We start from the raw sequence: 22,700 nt of genomic DNA, 5'->3' as shown, positions 1-22,700 counted from the left end.
ATTAAGCTGACCACTGCTCCAACGTAAACGTTATTTAGGAATTTGGAAGTCTTAGAAAAGCGCTCTTGTACATAATTGATCATTTTTGTTTTTACAGACTTGTGGGTCCTTTCCCTGACGGGTGCTGCTACTAAGCATACTGATTGTACTAAGCGCGGAGCCCACCCCTATCACTGACTGATTTAACAGCATACCTAGCCCCAGCCATAAACATCTGAGCAATGACATTTGAAACCTGAGCAATCGGTATTCCACACATCACTTACCACTCCTATTCCTTCAAACGCAAATATAGCTGTCCCAAAAAACAATGGATAGGTCTTCCAACTCGTTCCCAGTGGCAGTGTACGAGGGTCTGATAAATTCTGGAAAAAAAATATAATATTTAGCTAAAATTGTAACTTCTATGTTTTACGTGCATACTAAGATCAAATACGTTCCATGTACAGATAGCAGCTCCCTAACACAAGATAACAGCTGCCTGGCAGATCTAAGAACAACGCTCAATAGTTATATCCAGGTCCCACTGAGACTGATTCAGTAACATTAAGTAGGAGAAATAACAGCCTGCCAGAAAGTAGTTCCATCCTAAAGTGCAGGCACAAGTCACATGACTGGGGGCAGCTGAGAAACTGACAATATGTCTAGTCCCATGTCTGACTTCAAAATTTAATATAAAAAAATCAGTTTGCTCTTTTGAGAATTGGAAGTCAGTGCAGGATTCTGCTGGAGCAGCACTATTAACTAATGCGTTTTGAAAAAAACATGTTTTCCCATGACAGTATGGCCAATTGTAAGCAACCCTTTAATTGGTCTTCTTTATTAATTCTTTATAGTTTTTGAAATATGTGCCTTCTTCTACTGACTCTTTTCATCTTTCAAATAGGGGTCACTGACCCCATCTAAAAAAACAAATGCTCTGTAAGGCTATAAATGCATTAGTTATTGCGACTTTTTATTACTCATCTTTCTATTCAGGCCTCTCCTATTCATTTTCCAGTCTCTTATTCAAATCAATGACTGTTGCTAGGGTAATTTGGACCCTAGCAACCAGATTGCTGAAATTGCACACAGAGCTGACCTCAGCCGTCCCATTGTGCTTCGGCAGACTATGATAGGCAACCATATGAAATGCAGGTATTCAAACCAGACTTTCAGTATTTCCCCCTGCTGCATTAATGAACTAATCAAATAAGCGGTGTAATTAATTCATTAAAAGGAAAAAACTAATGAAAACAGAAGTGCAATTTACTTACCCTGATTACATACTGATAGACAATTAGGAGACTGATTGCCATGGAGACATTGGCAAAGAAAGACAACAAAGACAGGTTCTTCAGATCCCGAATAAACACCAGTGGAATGATTAGCGGAAGGAAAGAGAACATGTATATTCTCAGGTCAAGGCTCCATATTCCTATTTCCGACTGCTGTAACTTGGTCTCCAAAAACACTTCAAATACCTGAAAAATGAATAAGTAGTGTATTAGCCCACCACAAATGGATCATGCTTGGCTGTGGACCTCATACACAACTTGATACAGTGCTATGGAATAAACAAACACCAATGTTTTCTGTTTGCAGCCCCTTCCTCTTTAAGGGGTGGTTCACCTTTAAGTTAGTTTTTAGTAGGTATGTTATACAATGGCCAATTGTAAGCAACTTTTTAATTGGTCTTTATTATTCATTTTTAGTATTTCTTTAATTATTTGACATCTTCTAATCTTTCCAATTTCCAATCTTTCCACAGAAATTGGGAATCTGTTGTGCCCCCCAAATTAAATGGGTGCATCACCTTTAAGTTAACATTTAGTATGTTATAGAATGGACAATTGTAAGCAACCCTTCAATTGGTCTTCTTTATTTATTTTTTATAGTTTTGAATTATTTGCCTTCTTCTGCTGACTCTTTCCAGCTTTCAAATGGGGGCCACTGACCCCCCCATCTAAAAACAAATGCTCTGTAAGGCTACAAATGTATTGTTATTGCTACTTTGTATTACTCATCTTTCCCTTTCCTATTTATATTCAAGTCTTTTTTTCAAATCAGTCCATGGTTGCTTGGGTGGTCCGGCCCCTAGCAACCAGCTTGCTGAGATTGCAAATTGAAGGGCTGCTGAATAAAAAGCGAAATAACGCAAAAACCACAAATAATAAAAAATTAAAACTAATTGCAAATTGTCTCAGAATATTACTCTCAACACCATCTAAAAGTTATTTTAAAGAAGAACAACCCCCAGGCACACAGCCACAGCCCGTTTATTAGTATTACTGTGTTATTCAACATATTTTGCAGCACTTTACAGAGATTGTTCATCATTACCTGCCCCAGTGGAGCTTACAATCTGAGGTCCCTATCTCATTTACCCACACTAGGGTCACATTTACCAGGAGCCAATTAACCTGCTTGTGTGTTTTTGTATTGTGGAACCCACACAAACACAAGGAGAACATACTAACTCGTTATTCTGTCTGGAATCAAACCTAGTAACGCAATGCTGCCTACCTGAATGTGCAGCATTTATGGAACCCTGTTTTCTAGTACCAGGCCTATCGGAGAGTTTTAGACAATGCAGTGACTGCTACTTATCCCAAGAGAGGTTGATCTGGCAACCAATAGTAGATAAAGAAATTTTCTTAAAGGAAATATAGGATAAATCAAAAAACATAAGTTTGTAGGCAATAATATATACTATATGTTTTTATTTTTGGATGTAAATGAATAGTCTTTAATTAGCCCCTTTAGATGTTCTCTGGGCCCTGTTTCAAATGAGGGGTGGGCGTGTCCTAACAGTCCCTGCCAGAAGCACAGTAGGACAGCCAATCACAGCCCTGCAGTCACACAAGCACAGATAGGCGTCAGTTCCCTATCAGGTCAGCCTAGCTGCTGATTGGTTCCTATCCTACAGTGCAGTGTTTAGAGCAGTGTTCCCCAACTGTTGCTCACCAACCTCTTGGATGTTGCTCCCAGTGGCCTCAAAGCAGGTGTAACTTTTTTTTTACATTTAAATGTGGCTCACGAGTAAAAAAGGTTGGGGACTCCTGGTTTAGAGTGTCAACAGCTCCTCTGCACAGCCTGGGAAAGGAGGCAGCAGCAAGTGGAACAGATAGGTAGTAGGGGTTTTGCAGAAATTTTCCATAAAGTAACCAGTAAACACAACTTTTTAAAGTACATTTCTTCTATATCTAAAAGTTTAATGCATTGGCAGATTCTTGTTGTTTACATAACGTCTCCTTTAATATGGACTAAGCTCTTGCACTTTTCCCCTGGTCTGAGTAAATGATCCTGATCGTCAGTCTTATTGCATGTAGGGCTTTTAAGCCATAGTGACAAATACTGCAGATAAAATATAAAGCTACGAATGGAAGGTAGCCTGTATTAGCGATGTGCACCTGACCCTAACCCACCAGCTCCCAATCCACCCCCAAACCTGCTTGGCACTTCTATTTAAAGGCCCACGTCCGGCCATCACGAGAAGAGAGAGGACGGGGCAGGCCCGTCTATAAGTAGACGGAAGAAGAATCGATCACAGGAAGTTTGCGGGTGGGGAAAGCAGAAGGAGGAGCTCAACCTGAACCCGACTGAAACCCGCAAACTGTGTGCATAAGTTGACCCGAATCTGCCTGACTTGTGGATCCCACATGTTTCTGGCCACAATCACAAAAAGTGAAGACCAATCTCACATTCTTTCAAAATATCACTGCCTGTATCATACTAAAATGTAATTTAAATGTGAATTACAGCCTTCTATAAACTATAAAAAAATTACTTACCTTCCTATTCTGCCCTGCAATTGAAAGGGGTATCTGGTTGTCAGGGTCACCGACCCCAACAGCCACAAAATGTAGTACAGGTATGGGACCGTTTATGTAGATTGCTCGGGACATGGGGTTTTCCTGTGAGGCAACTTTGGGCGACTATTAAAAAACGCATCGCCGCGTGTGCATTAGCGCAGGCAACTTTTGATTGTAGCCTATGGGGAAAAACGCTGAGGCAGTTCGGGGAGATAGTCGCTCAAAAGACGAGGCAATTAGTCGCCAGGCAACAAAATCTTCCCGAATCTCCTCGGGTGGACTAGCCCTAACAGATATTTCTGTAATTTGAATCTTCATACCTTAAGTCTACTAGAAAATCATGTAAACATTAAATAAACCCAATAGGCTGGTTTTGTCTCCAATAAGGATTAATTATATCTTAGTTGGGATCAAGTACAAGGTACTGTTTTATTGTTACAGAGAAAAGGGAAATAATTTTTAAAAATGTGGATTATTTGAATAAAATAGAGTCTATGGGAGACAACCTTTCCGTAATTCAGAACTTTCTGGATAATGGGTTTCCGGATAACGGATCCCACACAGGCTTTTTTTTAACAGTTACTATTCTATGGCTTATCTTTCTATTCTCTACTGTTCATACTCTATCCTGGGATAATAATATCCAAAAGCTGCACAGCTTGAATCAGGTGTAGTATATCACGGTGTATGCAAAGACCACCTTAATTTGTGAAACCAATGGGTACAACCATATGTTAATCTGGGTTAAGTGCAAAAACAGATACAAAGTTTAAGAATTAAAGGGGACCTGTCACCCTAAAAAACAATTCCAAATTATTTTTTATCGTTGAGCAAAATAAAACTTACACTACATTTATTATTTAAATGTTGTTTCTCAGTCTTGGAATTACACAATCACAGCACGCAGGCAGGAGCCATTTTGCAGACACTGTTATTAAGACAAGTTGTTTATCACCCCAAAATCTTGTGAATGCACCCGAATGGGGGACCTAATGCCCATACACATTGCCCTACAAAATTTTAGAGTTTGAGGAGGGAGGGGGAATGTGGGAAGAGCAGTGACATGTAGGAAGTGCTAAATGGAAAGTGAAAGTAATTGTCTGCCCCACCTCTATGCCTCAGGCATAGAGGCAGGGCAGGAAATATTTGATTGACAGCTCAAATGTTTAAACACCTGTACAACTGGTATGTATGCTTTAATGAAAAAAACAAAATGGGTTCCATGTTTTTTTTGCAAACGACTTTTGTTATACAGCTTTTTATGTGTAGGTGACAGGTCCACTTTAAAGGCAAAACAGACTGCATTAATGGTACATTTTAGAAATTGTACCGATGAGTTGTGCATAACTTAAACGAAACACACAAATGTAAAACACAATGGTTGAATGCATTCTTAGCGAATAGATCGGATGAAAACATCAGGGGAGCCTGATTATATTCAGAACAAAACAAAGGGAAAAATAAATTACCAGTGTGCTGTAATGTCCGTTTAACTGCAAGATGTGTGATTTCCTTGAAAAACTAATCTTTCCACCCCCCCAAACCTTGTAGGGAACGTCACAGACTATAGCAAACATGCTTGGAAATTGGAGAAAGAATAAAGCACATTTGTTAGACGCAGATGCAGTGTCCTCGGGCAAGCTAAGGACTCCCCGCGGTGCATGTAGAAGCTGGACACACGGACAGCAGATAGCGTGCCGGGGATTCCTTTATGTAAATCTTCAGAAGACTTTGGTTTTGAAGATACTGCAGCTTGAGAAGCATAATAACACAGTGTGGGATCACGGGCCTGGACTTTGGGAAAAAAAATGATAGTGGAAACACATTCAAATATTAATGTACTGTCATGATTCCTATTGCCTGAAAGGACTCATCAACAGCAGAAGAAGACTAACGGGGGAAAAACCAAACCCTTTCCTTTTGGGTACACATTCATACATCTGTCATCTCTATCAAAGCACAGCAAATTAAGCAGCAGTACTATATACTGTCAGGGTGACAAATAACAGTGGCGTAATAAACCCTTACGTAACCACAGGATAAATGATGAGAGAATTCAGCTCCATACAGACTACAGTTTCCAAAGGGAGGGTTGTATAATTGCGTAGGGCTCATTTCCTATAAAGGAGAACTAAAGGCCAAAAATAATTGTGGGTAAAACTGCAGCATTTTACAAAGGCTCAGCAGACCTATATCAATAAGAATCCAGGCTTTCCAAAAGTGCACTGCAGCTCCCCATCTTGGTTCTTATTGTGCCATCTCAGTGGCACTGCACATGCTCAGTGGGCTCTGGACTAGTGATGTGCGGGTCGGGCGCAGCGCCGGATTCGCTGGGCGGGTGCGGTCCTAGCGCCCTCTCGCACTACCACACGCTGCCGCAAAAGCGCCAGCGTGCGAGCGCCGGAGCACTGGGGAGCACAGGCTCCCCACAGAGCGGCTGGGCGGCATGCCGCCCCCAAAAATGTGCCGCCCTAGGCCCGGGCCTATGTGGCCTCGCCACAAATCCCGGCCTGGTCGGGCGAGTTCGAGCAGACCTCACGCGATTCTTCATGGGTGGCGGGCAGGTACAGGTTGAGCTCTTCTCCTGCTCTCATAACCTGCCACCGTCAAATGCCAGCTTCCGACTTCCAGGTTTGTCTTTTATAGACACTGTGACTGCTTGCCCAGCCCCTTTTGTGACAACATTGGCGGGGAGGGTCAGCGCGGGTCTATAAAAGCAACTCGGAAGCGCAGATGCGGGCAGGCACGGGTTAAGGGAAGGCAGGTTAGGGTCGGGAGTGGGTCGAGGAAATCCCGACCCACACATCACTACTATGGACAGCTGTTGAAAAGCCAAGCTTAGGGGTTGTCAGAGATCAAGCAGAAAATGAGGTCTGTTTTCACGGAAGACGCTGAAATAGTTCGGAATATTAAATTCTGATAAACTTTGGCTATGACGACGGGCCAATTTAAGATTGATGGTGCCTTTCGGAAGGAGCGATCTTTAAAGGGGAACAATCGTGAAAATGAAAATTTAAAGGGATACTGTCATGGGAAAACGTTTTTTTTTTTCAAAACACATCAGCAGAATTCTGCACTGAAATCTATTTATTATTCTACAAAAATAAGGTAAGAGATAGAATTGTCGCATGGTGTCGCAGCGTTGATCCGATGCAACACGACTGTCGGATACAGATGCAGCGTGCGCGTCTGCATCCAACAGTCGTGTCGCGTCGGATCAACGCTGCGACACCATCAGGGGCGATCCGGGCCCCTCCGCCGCCTGAGGCAGCAGCAGTTGCTGCTGCCCCCCTCCCCCGGAAATTCGCTCTTAAAGTACCAGGACCTGCCCCTGGCACCTAGTGGGGCGCTGCCGCCTGAGGCGACAGCCTCAACTTGCCTCATTGGCAAAGCACCCCTGGACACCATGCAACAATTCTATCTCTTACCTTATTTTTGTTGCATGCAACAAGTCGCAAGCATTTTGTCACAGTGCGTCGGGGAGTCCTACCCTTAATGTAACTGAATGTGTCTCAGTGGGACTAGGCTTTTACTATTGAGTGCTGTTCTTAGATCTACCAGGCGACTGTTATCTTGTGTTATGGAGTGGCTATCTGGTACCTTCCCATTGTTCTGTTATTAGGCTGCTGGAGGGGTGATATCACTCCAACTTGCAGTACAGCAGTAAAGAGTGACTGAAGAATTCTGCTGGAGCAGCACTATTAACTGATGCATTTTTAAAAAAAAAAAAAAAAAAAGTTTTCCCATGACAATATCTCTTTAATATAAGCTTCATCTGAAATAAACTTTCTCTAGTTAAAAGCCTCTGCCAAAGTCTTTCTTCATTTCAAACATAAAAATGGCAAATATTACTAAGCATGAAACCTTGCATGTTGGCTTTCCTTAAAGGGGTACTGTCGCGAAAATTAAAATTTAATATAAGCTCCATCATACTGAAAAATAAAATAATCTATATACAATCAATTATAAATTCTGTAAAGTTTCTGAAATAACCAAATTTATCTTCACTATTCCTCTCTCAGCATCTGTTTCTCTTCATTCTCTCTTCATTCAGGGGTTGGGTGTCAGGGTGACTAAGGTAAGGGATCCGTTATTTAGAAACCCGTTACCCAGAAAGCTCAAAATTTAAGGAAGACCATCTCCTATAGACTCTGTTTTATCCAAATAATCCAAATTTTAAAAATGCATTTCCTTTTTCTCCGTGATGATAAAACAGTAGCTTGTACTTGATCCCAACTAAGAGTATTGGAAACAAAACCAGCCTATTGGGTTTGGTTAACGTTCACATGATTTTCTAGCTGACCTATGATATGAAGATCCAAATTAAAGAAAGATCTCTTATGCAGAAAACCCCAGCATACTGGATAACAGGTCCCCAATCGTGTATTATTAGCAGGTGGCAGTTAGTTCCTAAAAGCTTCCCTTAAATTCACTGCCATTTCCTAGCACATCTGAAATATTAGAATATTTCTATTATTCGAATATTAGTAGTATCAGTAGTAACCCTGGTCCGATAACATTTAGGGCAATGGCAAAAAACGGTATATATTAATATCACAACTGATCTGAGGGAAAAATTAAAAAATTATCTTAAATAAGTGCCGGAGAAAAGCATCACACAAGACTTTTACCCAATATACATTCTTCTTGATCAAATGGACTTAAAGAAAATGGGTTGGTAAGAGAACGGGAAAATAATGATCTCACAAACCCTTACATTCCCATATTTTATTTATCAGCAAACAGGCCGTAGAATACCATTGTTTCCAGGCGAGTAATTGCAACTCAACAGCCCCTGAAGTATTAATCATTCCGCGCAAGGTTTTTAGGCTAGGATGTGTAAAACAAAGTTCAAAAGGGAAGGAAGCATATAAATTATGAATACCGTAGTTATTTGTCTGTTCAGATTCTGGATATACTGAAATAGTTCAAACGCCGCTTACTTTCTGTACACGGAATAATTGGAGCCTCTTTCATCAAAGGATATTTTTAATTGAAATCTTTATAAAAAAAAAAAAGAAGGGAATGTTGATACTCACTTGTTTTATATTTTCTGCTAAGAAGACAAAGTAAACACTGCAAAACCCCAGTTGTGTCACCACCAAGAACCAGTCAACCAAATTCCTGAGGGAAGGAAAAGAAGGCACTTTTAGACGATTAAGGGAAGACATAATTAATAGCGAACAAAAATTAAAAAATAGAAGGCAACACTTTTTTTTTAAAAAAAAAAATTGCTGGTGATGGGGGGGAGGCGTTTAAAGCTTTGCGACATACAAAATTAAATCAGAATTTTATAATTAAGCGACAGTGCTTAGCCGCAATATTTGTTTAATTTATAAACACTGATGTAATGAAAGATGAAGATGGAATCCATATTGACACATAGCTTTACCCTTTACTCATGGTATGCCTGTCAATTAGTTATGCGGGGGAAAATGTTGCCATTGTACGACCCACACTCTAGTGTTGTGTTGGCTGGCTTGATACCCGCGGGTCGCTTGGGTTCAGGGCAACCTCGCTGCTCCTCCTGTGAGTCACGGGCGGGTTCAGGTTGAGCTCTTCTGCCTGCTCTCCCCGGCAGTTAACTTAGATTGGCAGCTTCCCTCTTCCTGTTTTTTAGGCTTGCGCCTGACCCACCCCTTTTATGACATCATCAGTGGGTCGGGTTAGCACAGGTCTATAAATGTAAGGGGAAATGCAGGTGTGGGTCGAGTTTTTATTGACCCGCACATGACTATCACACCAGACCCATACCCACGTCTTCCCACTCTGCTTGCTGCGTCTGTAAATATCTGTAGTTTCAAAACAGGGAATCTTCAGGAGCAGATGAGGATTGTACTTCCCCCAAACCCACCCAACCAGTGCTGAACCCATGAGTCACATCGCTACTTCAATGTGTTTGTTGCCTGTGTGTTTGCCAGTTCCCCTCCCCTGTAGAGTCTCACTGTAGTGATGTGTGGGTCGGTCTGAAATCAAAGGGATGGACAGGTTCGGGCTGACTTTCAACCAATCTTTGCGGGCAGGTTCAAACTGAACTTTACCCCCCCACCCGCAACCTGACAATGCCCAATTTCTACCTCCAGTTGACACTTTTTATAGGCGCGAGTCTGCATGTCCCACCCCTTCCCAGATGGTAAAGCAGGACTGGCATGAGCCTATAAAAATCTATCAATAAATAAGTCTATAAATACTGAGGCATGCTGGGTTAGGGTCGACCCACACATCAATATCTCACTGTAAGGCAACCCCACACTTGGATAAAGTGATGGATACTGGGACCTCTGCTTTCTAAATCTGTGCACCACCCACTATGGCAGTGGATCCCAACCAGTGGCTCATGAGCAACATGCTGCTCACCAACACATTGGCAGGTGCTTATTTTTGAATTCCAGGCTTGGAGGCAAGTTTTGGTTGCATAAAAACCAGATGTACTGCCAAACAGAGCCTCCTGTAGGCTGCCAGTCCACAAACGGTCTTCAAAATACCCAATTACAGCCCATTTTTTCATGCTTGTATTGCTCCCCAACATCTCATTGTGGCTCATGGGTGAAAAAGGTTGGGGGACCCTGCACTATGGTAAGCAGAGACTTCAAGTTCCATAATTCATCACTTTACAATAAAACAAATTGAAGGAAGGCCCTGCATTACTCTCAGCATAAGGGGTCTTGGGAAATGGCTTGTTGGGGTCATCATGGTGTCCTTCAATTTGTGGAATCAGGTTTTTTTGTGTATCTGGAGGTTCAGGCTCATGCACCTCTTTTACATACGTAAGCCTAACTGAATGGACACATGTCAAAAAAGGAGGTTATACTTTCTCTTAAACTCGAGCTAGTAGGGCATTGCTCCAATTAACTTGAGATCAAGGTGCACAGCATATGGGTAGTCAAGTGTGTCACTGTAAATCCCTGAAGTCAGCAACTTATCCCATGTGTGACCGGCTTATGTCAAGCAACGAAGGCGTGTTCCGCTTAGCTACTCTTCTGAGACATGTAGGACTTGATACACGAAAGACGTTTCATCAGAAGGCATCAAGATTGTTAGTTAGGAGACTATGATTACAAAAAGCTAGCCAAGCAAGAAATATTTACATATAATTCTATGACTTCTATGAACCCACTTTTAAGCTATGCCGTCAATAAAGCTATGGTGCAATCACAACAAAGTTGACTGGCAAAACCAACCTAATCCAATCATAGATCTAATGCATTACTTGGAACTACATGAGTCTGTATTTGTGTGTAGCACTAGGAGCAATGGTGCATGGGATTTAAACTTCAGCTAACGTGCACCAATACTACCATGTGCAGCAAAAATTACAGTCTGCATCAGCGAATATAACTTCTAACCCCTTTTCGAGGTCCATTTATTCAGCCTAGAACCATAGCTCACAACTAGCTGATATAAATATTAAAAAATCTGATTGATAGGCATGCATCCGTAGTTCCAAGAACATCTAGAACAGAACATACAATTTCACACCACGTTTCCCCCTGATTGACCTTCAAGTTGGGGAACAAACAAATATTTTTGCAACCCTTACAGGCCTTCTGATATATTGATATTGGTTGCCTCGTCTGCCACCATCCATGCACAGAATATCAAACCAAACTTTGTTTTGGCTTCCTTTAGACTGGACCTTTAAAGACAAAGCTTGGGCGTCTACTCAGAGGCAGAAACACAGTTTGAGAAGCACTGGTCTACACACTATACTATAGGACTAGGGGGTATAGTACGACAACAAGTAATTCCCTTTTGTTTGCCAACTATTTTCAAACAGGACTATGTAGGGGAACAACGTTGCATAGTAAGTTTGGTTGAAAAAAGACCCCCATCAAGCTCAACATTTTAAGTCTGTATATAAACTGCCTAACTGCCAGTTTATCCAGAGGAAGGCAAAAAACCCATCTGAAGCCTCTCCAATTTGCCTCAGAGGGGAAAAAATTCCTTCCTGACTCCAAAATGGCAATTGGACAAGTCCCTGGATCAACTTGTACTATGAGCTATCTTCCATATCCCTGTATTCCCTTACTTGCTAAACACCATCCAACCCCTTCTTAAAGCTATCTAATGTATCAGCCTGTACCACTGATTCAGGGAGACAATTCCACATATTCACAGCTCTCACTAACAAACCCTTTCCGAATATTTAGCCGGAACATCCTTTCTCCTAATATATATTTAAAGGGGAACTATCGCAAAAATGAAAATTTAATATAAGCTTCATCATACTGAAATAAGAAACTTTCTACATACAATCAATTAAATATTCTGCATTGTTTCTGAAATAATCAAGTTCACTATTGCTCTCTTAGCATTATTTTCTCCTCATTCTGTCTTCATTCAGGAGTTGGGTGTCAGATATTCATTGACAGTTAGATCCAAAATATCTTATAGGGGGGCTCATTTTGCCTAGATGATGTATTAGAGCTCACTCTATTAAACTCACCAGACATCATGTCTCTCTACATGCAGGATTTGTGCAAAAGGCAGTTATTTTGTTTGTACTGGATTCAGTTATTTGCTAGGAAAGTAGTCCACCTATAAGATATATTGGATCTAACTGTCAATGAATATCTGACACCCAACTGCTGCATGAAGACAGAATGAAGAGAAACAGATGCTGAGAGAGGGGTAGTGAACATAAATTTGATTATTTTAGAAATGATGAAGAATATTCAATTGATTGTATTTACAAAGTTTTTTTATTCAGTATGATAAATTTTCATAATAGTTTCCCCTTAACAGGTCAAGCCAAAAATCTAGGCCATCCCCATAGTTCGGGTCACACTGGTCTATACAATATAACTATTGATTGGAGGGTGTGAGCAGGGCATGAATACAGCAATCAGACAGGGCTAAGGGATGTCCGTACAGTGAAAAGTACCATTTTGTTTGCTAACTGTGTGCAGACAGGAGGCTCATAAAAATGACAATTGAGAGCAAAACAAATAACTGTACAAGGCAGTAAGAAGTACATTTCTATTCTGCCAGGGGATATCATACAAACCATACAATTTACAGTCCTCCTGTGTCTGGCACTTACTGGGAATGATTTAACAAGGAAATCATCTCTGCTGGCCGAGCGGGTAGAAATCTTTATACGGGCAGCGCTTGCCGCTCCAGCAGTTTCTTCATTTATAGAAAAGCTGTGATGTACGGTCACGACAACAGGACAGATAATGTACTATTCAGTGCCTTTGACAACTATACCAGCAGATATTCATATGTATAAATAGAACAAGCTACAACAATTAAAGGAGAACTAAAGCCTAACTAAAGAAGTAGCTAGAAATGTTGTACATTATGTTTTGTGCTTCTGTACCAGCCCAAGGCAACCACAGCCATTTAGCAGTAAAAATCTGTGTCTGCAAAGATGCCCCAGTAGCTCACCATCTTCTTTTCTGCTGATTCCCTGCACATGCTCTGTGCAAAAAAAATCATATCAGTTAATAGTGCTGCTCCAGCAGAATTCTGTACTGAAATCCATTTCTCAAAAGAGCAAACAGATTTTTTTACATTTAATTTTGAAATCGGACATGGGGCTAGACCTATCGTCAGTTTCCCACGGCCCCCTGCCATGAGACTTGTGTTCTGATAAACTTCAGTCGCTCTTTACTTCTGCACTGCAAGTTGGAGTGATATCACCCCCTCTCCCCCCCCCCCAGCAGCCTAACAGCAGAACAATGGGAAGGGAACCAGATAGCAGCTCCCTAACACAAGATAACAGCTCCCTGGCAGATATAAGAACAACACTCAATAGTAAAATCCAGATCCCACTGCGACACATTCAGTTACATTGAGTAGGAGAAACAACAGCCTGCCAGAAAGCAGTTCCATCCTAAAGTGCTGGCTCTTTCTGAAAGCACATGACCAGGCAAAATGACCTGAGATGCACCTACACACCAATATTACAAATAAAAAAAATACACTTGCTGGGTCAGGAATGAAATTTTATATTGTAGAGTGAATTATTTGCAGTGTAATTTAGAAATAAAAATGACATCATAAAAATCATGACAGAATCCCTTTAAGTATCCTGTTTAGAAATGCCCAACTCATGCACCGGAATTTGTCTCATTGTACGTGGCTATTAGTGTGTGGAGATCCTGTTTATAAAAGGCTTTATTATTGGCTTGGACAGCACCAATGAACATACCTTCCAAATGAAGCATGCCGCTGAAGAACACCTGGTCCAACTTCAAGGGCGAGGCCGACAGTATCACTGTAACCCAGGTTTGCCTTTTTATATCTATAATCAGCAAGGCAGAATACAAAACTATTTATGACAGCTACACATGCTTAATTTTATAGTACTAAGGCAGAGAAAAATATATTGGCACATATACTGTTGTACGCAACTCATAAGTGGAACTGAGATGTCCTATTAATTATTTCCCTGGTAATTGTTCCTATGATGAGCGAGAGCACTGAATAAGCTGGTTGTCAGTAGGCAGTTTGTCCTACACTAAAATACAAGGCCTTCTAGATCTACCTTTTACTCATGTTCTCTACTACAAGGAGGAATGTAGGAAATAAGGTGTTTTATTAAACCAAACAGGTGACATATCGGTCCTATCTGGTCCCTCAAGACTTGATAAAGGGCTGAGGTAGGACTGAAACACTGCCTTTTTGGGGTTTGTCATATATTAACCCATAGACAAACACCTTTCTCAGCCATTTATCAAGCTTTTGGGTCTGGGCACACAGGCAGATTCGGGGAGATTAGACGCCAGATGACAAATCTTCTCTTCTTCGCAGCGACTAATCTCCCCGATCTGCCTTCCGCCTGCTAAAATGAAAATCGCCTGGGGGCAGGCACTCGGAGCACTTCGTTTTCTGAAGTCGCCCAAAGTTTACTCGGAAAACAAAGTGCTTCAAGTGCCTTCCCCCAGTCAATTTTCATTTTAACCGGCGGAAGGCAGATCGGGGAGATTAGTAGCCGCGAGGAAATTTGTCGCCTGTCGACTAATCTCCCAGAATCTGCCGTATGCCCTGACCCTTAAAGGAGAAGGAACGTCGTATACCTAGTGATTACACCCAAGTGATTGTATTTACTCACCTGAAACCCCGGGAAGAATGAAAAAGCCAGAAGAGGATTGATCCATGGTGCTCACTGTAATAACCCCGGGCCGGTGCAGTTTTCTGCTGATAGAAGCACCGGCCCAGGTAAGTGAGATATGACTTTCCTTCTCCTTTAAGGGTAAGGATAGGACCAATACGTTGTCTGTTCTGCTGTTGGGATCTTTTTTATACTACTGCACAACCCCTAATGCAATTTCAGTATTGTTTATAGCAGAGTATAATCTCTTTTGTAGCTGCAACAAAACGTAGGTGCCAAAAAGTACCATATGGCACTAAACTCTTCCAATAAACACCATATCTTGGTGTGGGATGAGCCCAACATTTATACAAGAGGCAGTTTTTACTCATGGCAAATTTGCCTGAAACACAAGTAAAAGTTAATTTACCCTTTAAAGGCAAGTCTAAAATGTTAGGTGAAAGATCTCTGCCACTTATGTATGACACGCCATCTTGACATTATTAAAATAAGAGGTGTGCAATTTGTTTTTGCTGCTTGGTTCAAAAGCTTTAACAATGGACCCTTAGTTTTCAATAGCTGGAAGAGACCTACAACAGAAATACTGATGATATTTCCCATTTAGTGTGTCTGAGCCTTGCATGTGGCACACACACAGTAATATAAAAGTGATAAAAATATTGAATTATCCAATGGCATACCTTTGACATAAAAAGTGGCTGCATCGTACCAATATGTTCATACAGTGAATGGATATGATCCCGAAAAACAAAAGGCTTATTGGTCCTAGCTGTAAAAAAACAGAAACAAGATGTAGATTAGTCTTAACATCAGACATAAATATGATGGTATATGACCTACTGTAAATGTATATATCAAAGTCCGCAACGATATCCATAACCATATAAAGAGGCCATGGGTCTTCAAGAGGAATCCGAATATAATTATATTTTGCAGCAGGAGGTCTGATTTGTGATTTTATTGTAGCGATGTATTGTGTGAATGAAAAATAAACCTTAGAATTCTGGGAGCTAAATGTATCCCTTTGCTGGAGTGCCTATCAAGTACTGTATATCATTGTATTAACTGAAGAAGGGGATGAATTGGAGAATGGTCCTGAAACACTGGGTTGTTAAGAACAGAATATTATATAGATGCCTGAATATTAAGGAAAAGAATGTCGTTGCTTGTGTCCAGTAGGACAGTATTTGGGTGGAAATTGTTTCAATGAAATATATGGGTTACAGCTTATATAAGGCATTTGGACTATACAGTGTTGAGTATTTTGAATGCCAGTGACACTAAGGGGCAGATTTATTAAGGGTCGAATTGAAAATTCAAATTTTCAAATATTTTTTCATGGTCAAAACTCTGAAATTCGAATTGTGAATAATCTAAATTTGATTTGAATTTCGAGATTTATCAAACCTTGACCCTTTAAAATTTTAAATTCGACCACCTAAAACCTGGCGAGCACATGTATAAGTCAGTCGGAGAGGTCCCGTGACCAATTTGAAGATGTCACTAGCCTTCCTGTCATTCAAGTTTTTTTTTCAGAGAAAAAACTCGATTCGAGTTTAGTCAAATTCGAATCGAGTTTTTGGGTCAGTAATATTCAGATTTTTTTTTTTTATTAAAAAAAATGGTCATTTGAATTCCGAGTATATTCGAATTTATCAGAGTTAAAAAAAAAAAATTCACATGAATTCGAAATTTGACCTTTGATAAACGTGCCTATATATGATCACAGTACATGGACATCTGCATGTCCATCTCATTTCAAAACCAAGGGACCCATTTACTAAGGGTCAAAGTGAATTTTCAAATTCAAAAACTTCGAATTTCGAAGTAATTTTTGGGTACTTCGACCATCGAATAGGCCAAAATTCGATTTGAAAAAACTTTGAATATTCGACAATTCGAAAATCGAAGTGCTGTCTCTTTAAAAAACTTCGACACTTCGCCACCTGCCGAATTCTTATGTTAGCCTGTGGGGACCTCCTAAAACCTATAGCCAGTATTTGGCTAAGTTTTTAGAAGTCAAAGTTTTTTTTTGAAAATTGTTCGATCGATCGATTAAATCGTTCGATTCGAACGATTTCGACGTTCAATTGAAAACGGCTAAATTCACTAAAAAAACAAAAAACTTAAGACTATTGAATTTCTACAATTCAATGGTCGAATTTAGAAGTTTTACCACTTCGAAATTCGACCGTTAGTAAATGTGCCTCCAAGGGTATCACTACTAGGACAGAGGTTGGAACATTGTTGTTGGGATTTGCTGCCATTCATACATAAAAGAGAGGCCACTGGTGTTGGGGGACTAGGCCTGGCTCACTTCAGCTTTCAAATTCATCCCACAGATGATATCATGTCTGCAAAACCATTCTGTACCGACCTTGCTATGTACAAATGGACATTATTGTGCTTAAAGGGATACTGTCATGGGGAAAAAAAAAATTTTCAAAATGAATCAGTTAATAGTGCTGCTCCAGCAGAATTCTGCGCTGAAATCCATTTCTCAAAAGAGCAAACAGATTTTTTTATATTCAATTTTAAAATCTGACAAGGAGCTAGACATTTTGTCAACTTTCCAGCTGCCCCCAGTCATGTGACTTGTGCCTGCACTTTAGGAGAGAAATGCTTTCTGGCAGGCTGCTGTTTTTCCTTCTCAATGTAACTTAATGTGTCTCAGTGGGACATGGGTTTTTACTATTGAGTGCTGTTCTTGGATCTACCAGGCAGCTGTTATCTTGTGTTAGGCAGTTAAGAGTGATTGAAGTTTATCAGAGCACAAGTCACATGACTTGGGGCAGCTGGGAAATTGACAATATGTCTAGCCCCATGTCAGATTTCAAAATTGAATACAGAAAAATCTGTTTGCTCTTTTGAGAAATGGATTTCAGTGCAGAATTCTGCTGGAGCAGCACTATTAACTGATTTATTTTGAATTTTTTCCCATGACAGTATCTCTTTAAAAATGAAAGGGCCTTCCCCAAACTGGAGTATGATAACATATAGTGGAACCTTAGTCTGGGGCTTGAACTATAATTAACAATATGTCTAGCCCCATGTCAGATTTCAAAATTGAATACAGAAAAATCTGGTTGCTCTTTTGAGAAATGGATTTCAGTGCAGAATTCTGCTGGAGCAGCACTATTAACTGATTCATTTTGAATTTTTTCCCATGACAGTATCTCTTTAAAAATGAAAGGGCCTTCCCCAAACTGGAGTATGATAAGATATAGTGGAACCTTAGTCTGGGGCTTGAACTATAATTCCAATAATAAGAAGGGTACACACAGATATGGGACCCATTATACAGAATGCTCAGGCCCTGGGCCTTTACAGATAAGGGATCTTATTGTAATTTGGATCTTCATACCTACTAGAAAATCATATAAACATTAAATAAACCCAATAGACTGGCTTTGCTTCCAATAAGGATTAATTATATCTTAGTTGGGATCAAGTACAAACTACTGTTTTATTTATTATTACAGAGAAAAAAAGAAATCCTTTTAAAAGATTTGGATAATTTGGATAAAATGGAATCTATGGGAGACGCATCAGAATTTTACACCAGTAACAACAAGGAAAACATTGACCCTTTGATTTTGTTACATTGATTTCCATTGCCTATAAAGTGGCATCCATGTAATTATTTACAGAATTGAGTGAAAATGAATTCATGCTGGGTGCAGTACTCTCATTTCTGTACTGTGCCAAAAAGGAAGATCTAGAACTAGAAATGGATGGCAATGCTGAGCTCTATACACAACTGAGCTAGCCAGGGGTAAAAGATCAGGAATTCACTGGTCACTGGTGTAAACAAATTGCCCTCATTCCCCCAGTGTTTAACATTTCATTCTCCTATAGGGCTCAACTCATTAGGAGATTTTCAGGGGCAGATATATTAAGGGTCGAACTGTAAATTTGAATTCAAATTCAAGATTTTTTTTGTGTCAAAATTCACACATTTAAATTTGAATCTCCCAATTCAAAGGTGAGATTTATCACTCCTCGGCCATGGAAACAGTTCTAATTCGAATATTCGCCACCTAAAACCTGCCGAGTTCACTTACAATGACAGAGGTCCGTTGATCAATTTGAATTGTTAATTGCCTTCCTGAGAAGGCAAATTCGATTTGAATTTTCGGGTCGGGACTATTCGAATGAATATTAGACATTCTAATTTTTTCTTAAATAACCTCCCATTCGAGTTATGAGTATATTCGATATTTATTCGAGTAAAAAAAAAATTCACATAAATTCCAAATTCGACCTTTGATAAATCTGCCTATTTCAATGTAAAATATAAGTCGGTCAGACACCATCATTGTGGCTTTGCATCTGACAGTTGTGTTGCATCAAACAGAAAAATTTCCATGTAATTTACAAATGAGATTTTTGTATCAGTCCCATTATATTTCAACCCATGCGATTACATCTGACTTGTAAGATGCGATCTTTTGATCCAAAACCATCCGGAGTTTAGCCCGTAAAGGGATCAGCGCAAAAAATTATTTTTGCCTACTAAAAGAAAACATAACTGAAATATTCATTGAGTACACATTTTCTTTTTTTAAAGTTATTTTTTTAAGTTATTTGTATATGTATTGCTATTGAAAGCAGTGTCTGTCCCTTTCTATTCTCTGCCCTGGTGATACAATATAAGACAAGGCAGCTGTTTAACAGAACTGACTAACGGGCCAAGACTTTAGCAACTTTAGTAAAAAGCAGGATTTAAGCAGATGCTGATTTCAAGAACAATTGTTTTTACAAATAACTTTTAAAAGCACTGGAATTTTTTTTTATAAAAGTATATTGGAGAGTTGTTTACAGTAAAACCCCCATTTTATGTTTTTCAGAGGATCAGAAAAAAAGGTGTAAAATCCCGGAAAATGTAAAATCAGGGAAATGTAATATGCATAATATATACGTGGGACCACAAACAACAATGTAAAATAAGAGAAAACTTAAAATCATAGGATGTAAAATGGGGGTTCTACTGTATGTTTTCTTGCATTAGGCTTTTTTTTATTATAGGGTTGACTTGCTCTTTAATTTGGCATTAAACAACCTATAAACCTATATAAATACATAGATTAGATCTTTGTTACAGATGATTTGTTATGGCAACGGATGACACTAGATTACACATCTGGACAACAACACAGCTTTTTAAAAATGCCAAATCTAGATTTTAAGTTCCAGACCCACTTGGAGAATCAGGCTTTAGCCAGGATCCCACGTAGCTCATAACAAGGTTAAAAATAAAGGAAACCAGTGGTTTCAGTCATTCAGCCATAGTTCCAACAGCAGTTGTGTTTTTGCCACACATTTCAATCTAAATGACCTGTCTGAGTCTCTCCCTGCTCACTCATAGCTCATTACAGCAGGGAGGGGGAGAGGAGCAAACTGAGCAAGCTCAAGCCTGATACAGAAGCCCATGAGTACACAATAGAAGGAAAGAAATGTGGTGTTTCTTTTGACAGAGGACTCTGAGCAGCATTACTTTGAGGGTTTACTGGAGTATTTATATAGACCTTTCTGATAAATCTTACTTAGGTTTAAACTTTCCTTCTCCTTTAATATCACAATAGCCTATGATATTGTCTGTCCATGAAATCATCCAAGCCACTCTTAAAGGCATTAACAGAATCAAAATCACCCGGCATTCCACAATAGGGATGTAGCGAACGTCGGAAAAAAAGTTCGCGAACATATTCGCGAACTTGCGTCAAAAATGCGAACAGTTCGCGAACGTCGCGAACCCCATAGACTTCAATGGGAAGGCGAATTTTAAAAGCTAAAAAAGACATTTCTGGCCAGAAAAATGATTTTAAAGTTGTTTAAAGGGTGCAACGACCTGGACAGTGCCATGCCAGAGGGGGATCAAGGGCAAAAATGTTTCTGAAAAATACATTGTTGACACAGCGCTGCGTTTTGTGCTGTAAAGGGCAGAAATCACACTACGTCACTCAGGTGATGTTTCTGGACACGGAATGTGAAAAAGCTCACACAGCTAGGTGGCACTTGGTTAAAGACTGGGCAAACAATGCCTGCAAGGTCAACGTATACAGTAGTGGGTACGGAATATATTATTGCTGCTGTAAAAACATCACTCAGGTGATGTTTACGGACACGGAATTATTATTGTTATTTAGACAGAATGTGAAAAAGCTCACACAGCTAGGTGGCACTTGCATACCTCCCAACTGTCCCTCTTTTGACCACTCAACCCCCTGTCCCTCTTTTGTACTGGAAAGTCCCTCTTTTCTCTGAACTGAACAGCCAGAAAAAAAACAGTTTCTAACTTAATTAGCTTTTGGCAGAGAGCTCAGAACAGCTAACAGGTGCAAATAAGATACTTTGTAACAATTTTGACTCTGGTTGGTGCTGGTAGTGGTGAACTACTAGGAGGAGCAGCACACCAGTCCCTCTTTTCTCTGAACTGAACAGCCAGAAAAAAAACAGTTTCTAACTTAATTAGCTTTTGGCAGAGAGCTCAGAACAGCTAACAGGTGCAAATAAGATACTTTGTAACAATTTTGACTCTGGTTGGTGCTGGTAGTGGTGAACTACTAGGAGGAGCAGCACACCAGTCCCAGTCGCCAACACAGCTAGACTAATAGCACTGGGCTCTTACAGTAGCAAAGTAAAAAAACAAAAAAGAAAATAAAAGCAGTCCTTACAAGGACTATTGGGTTATTACAGCAGTCAGCAGATGAGATCAGAAGAGATCAGTGCCCACAGCAGCTACATACAGAGCACTGCAGTAGAAGGTAGATTACTAGCCAGCAAAGCTACCTAACCTAAAATGTCCCTCAAATCCCTGCAGAGTTCTGTCCCTCCAATACAGAGCAGTATCAAGTAGATTACTAGCCAGCAAACTTACTATCAACTGTCCCTCAAATCACTAACAGCTCTCTCCCTACACTAGCTCTTCGAAGTACACACAGGCAGAATGAAAAAACGCTGCAGGGCTTCAGTTTATATATGGAAGGGGAGTGGTCCAGGGGGTGTGGGGGTGGTCCAGGAGGGAGAGCTTCCTGATTGGCTGCCATGTATCTGCTGGTCTGGGGTGAGAGGTAAAAAAAAAGCGCCAGCTAAGGCGAACCCAAAATGGCGAACGTCGCGCGACGTTCGCGAACATTCGGCGAGCGCGAACAGTCGATGTTCGCGCGAACAAGTTCGCCGGCGAACAGTCCGCGACATCCCTATTCCACAACCTCACTGTCCTGACTGTGAAGAACCCCCTACGTTGCTTCAAATGAAAGTTCTTTTCTTCTAGTCTAAAGGGGAGGCCTCTGGTACGGTGATCCACTTTATGGGTAAAAAGGTCTCCTGCTATTTGTCTATAATGTCCTCTAATGTACTTGTAAAATGTAATCATGTCTCCTCTCAAGTGTCTTTTTTCCCCAGAGAAAAACCCGAACCTTGTCAGCCTCCCCTCATAATTTCAATCGTCCATCCCCTTAACCAGTTTAGTTGCACGATTAGAAATGAGATCCTCCCCAAGTCTCACGGTAACTGCTCTTCAGGTTGAGTCCTCACTGTACTTTCTGCAAGTGCAATGGAATCTGTGTATTCAATTATGAAAAAGCCAAAGGATTAAAATTGAGGCCTATTTCTGAAACCACAGCAATGCAGGTGGACAATACCCTTCTTTAAAAAAAATCCATAACACTCGTTCTGGCCAGAAAAGTCCAACCCAACTTACAATGTTCATAAAACTATTTGGGGATCCAAATTTATAAAGACCTGGGGAAATTCTTAGACTAAAAACTAAAGGTGACCATATACGCAGAGATCCGCTCGTTTGGCGATGTCACCAAACTAGTGAATCTCTCCCCGATATGCCC

At 40.3% G+C, this 22,700-nt stretch overlaps 1 protein-coding gene across 1 annotated transcript in view; it reads right to left on the bottom strand.

Moving 5' to 3' along the window:
- Positions 1–22,700, bottom strand: part of slc36a4.L (solute carrier family 36 (proton/amino acid symporter), member 4 L homeolog) — a 128,061-nt gene that overhangs the window by 86,664 nt on the left and 18,697 nt on the right. The window contains 5 exon segments of the mRNA NM_001092969.1: positions 267–365; positions 1,257–1,463; positions 8,834–8,918; positions 13,951–14,043; positions 15,534–15,622. Of these exon segments, the coding sequence (NP_001086438.1) occupies positions 267–365; positions 1,257–1,463; positions 8,834–8,918; positions 13,951–14,043; positions 15,534–15,622 (573 nt within the window).

This window comes from Xenopus laevis, chromosome 2L, assembly GCF_017654675.1.
Source record: "Xenopus laevis strain J_2021 chromosome 2L, Xenopus_laevis_v10.1, whole genome shotgun sequence".
Classification (NCBI taxonomy): Eukaryota; Metazoa; Chordata; class Amphibia; order Anura; family Pipidae; genus Xenopus; species Xenopus laevis.
Note: the sequence above shows the minus strand (reverse complement) of the source record. Positions and strands in the feature narration are given on the sequence as shown.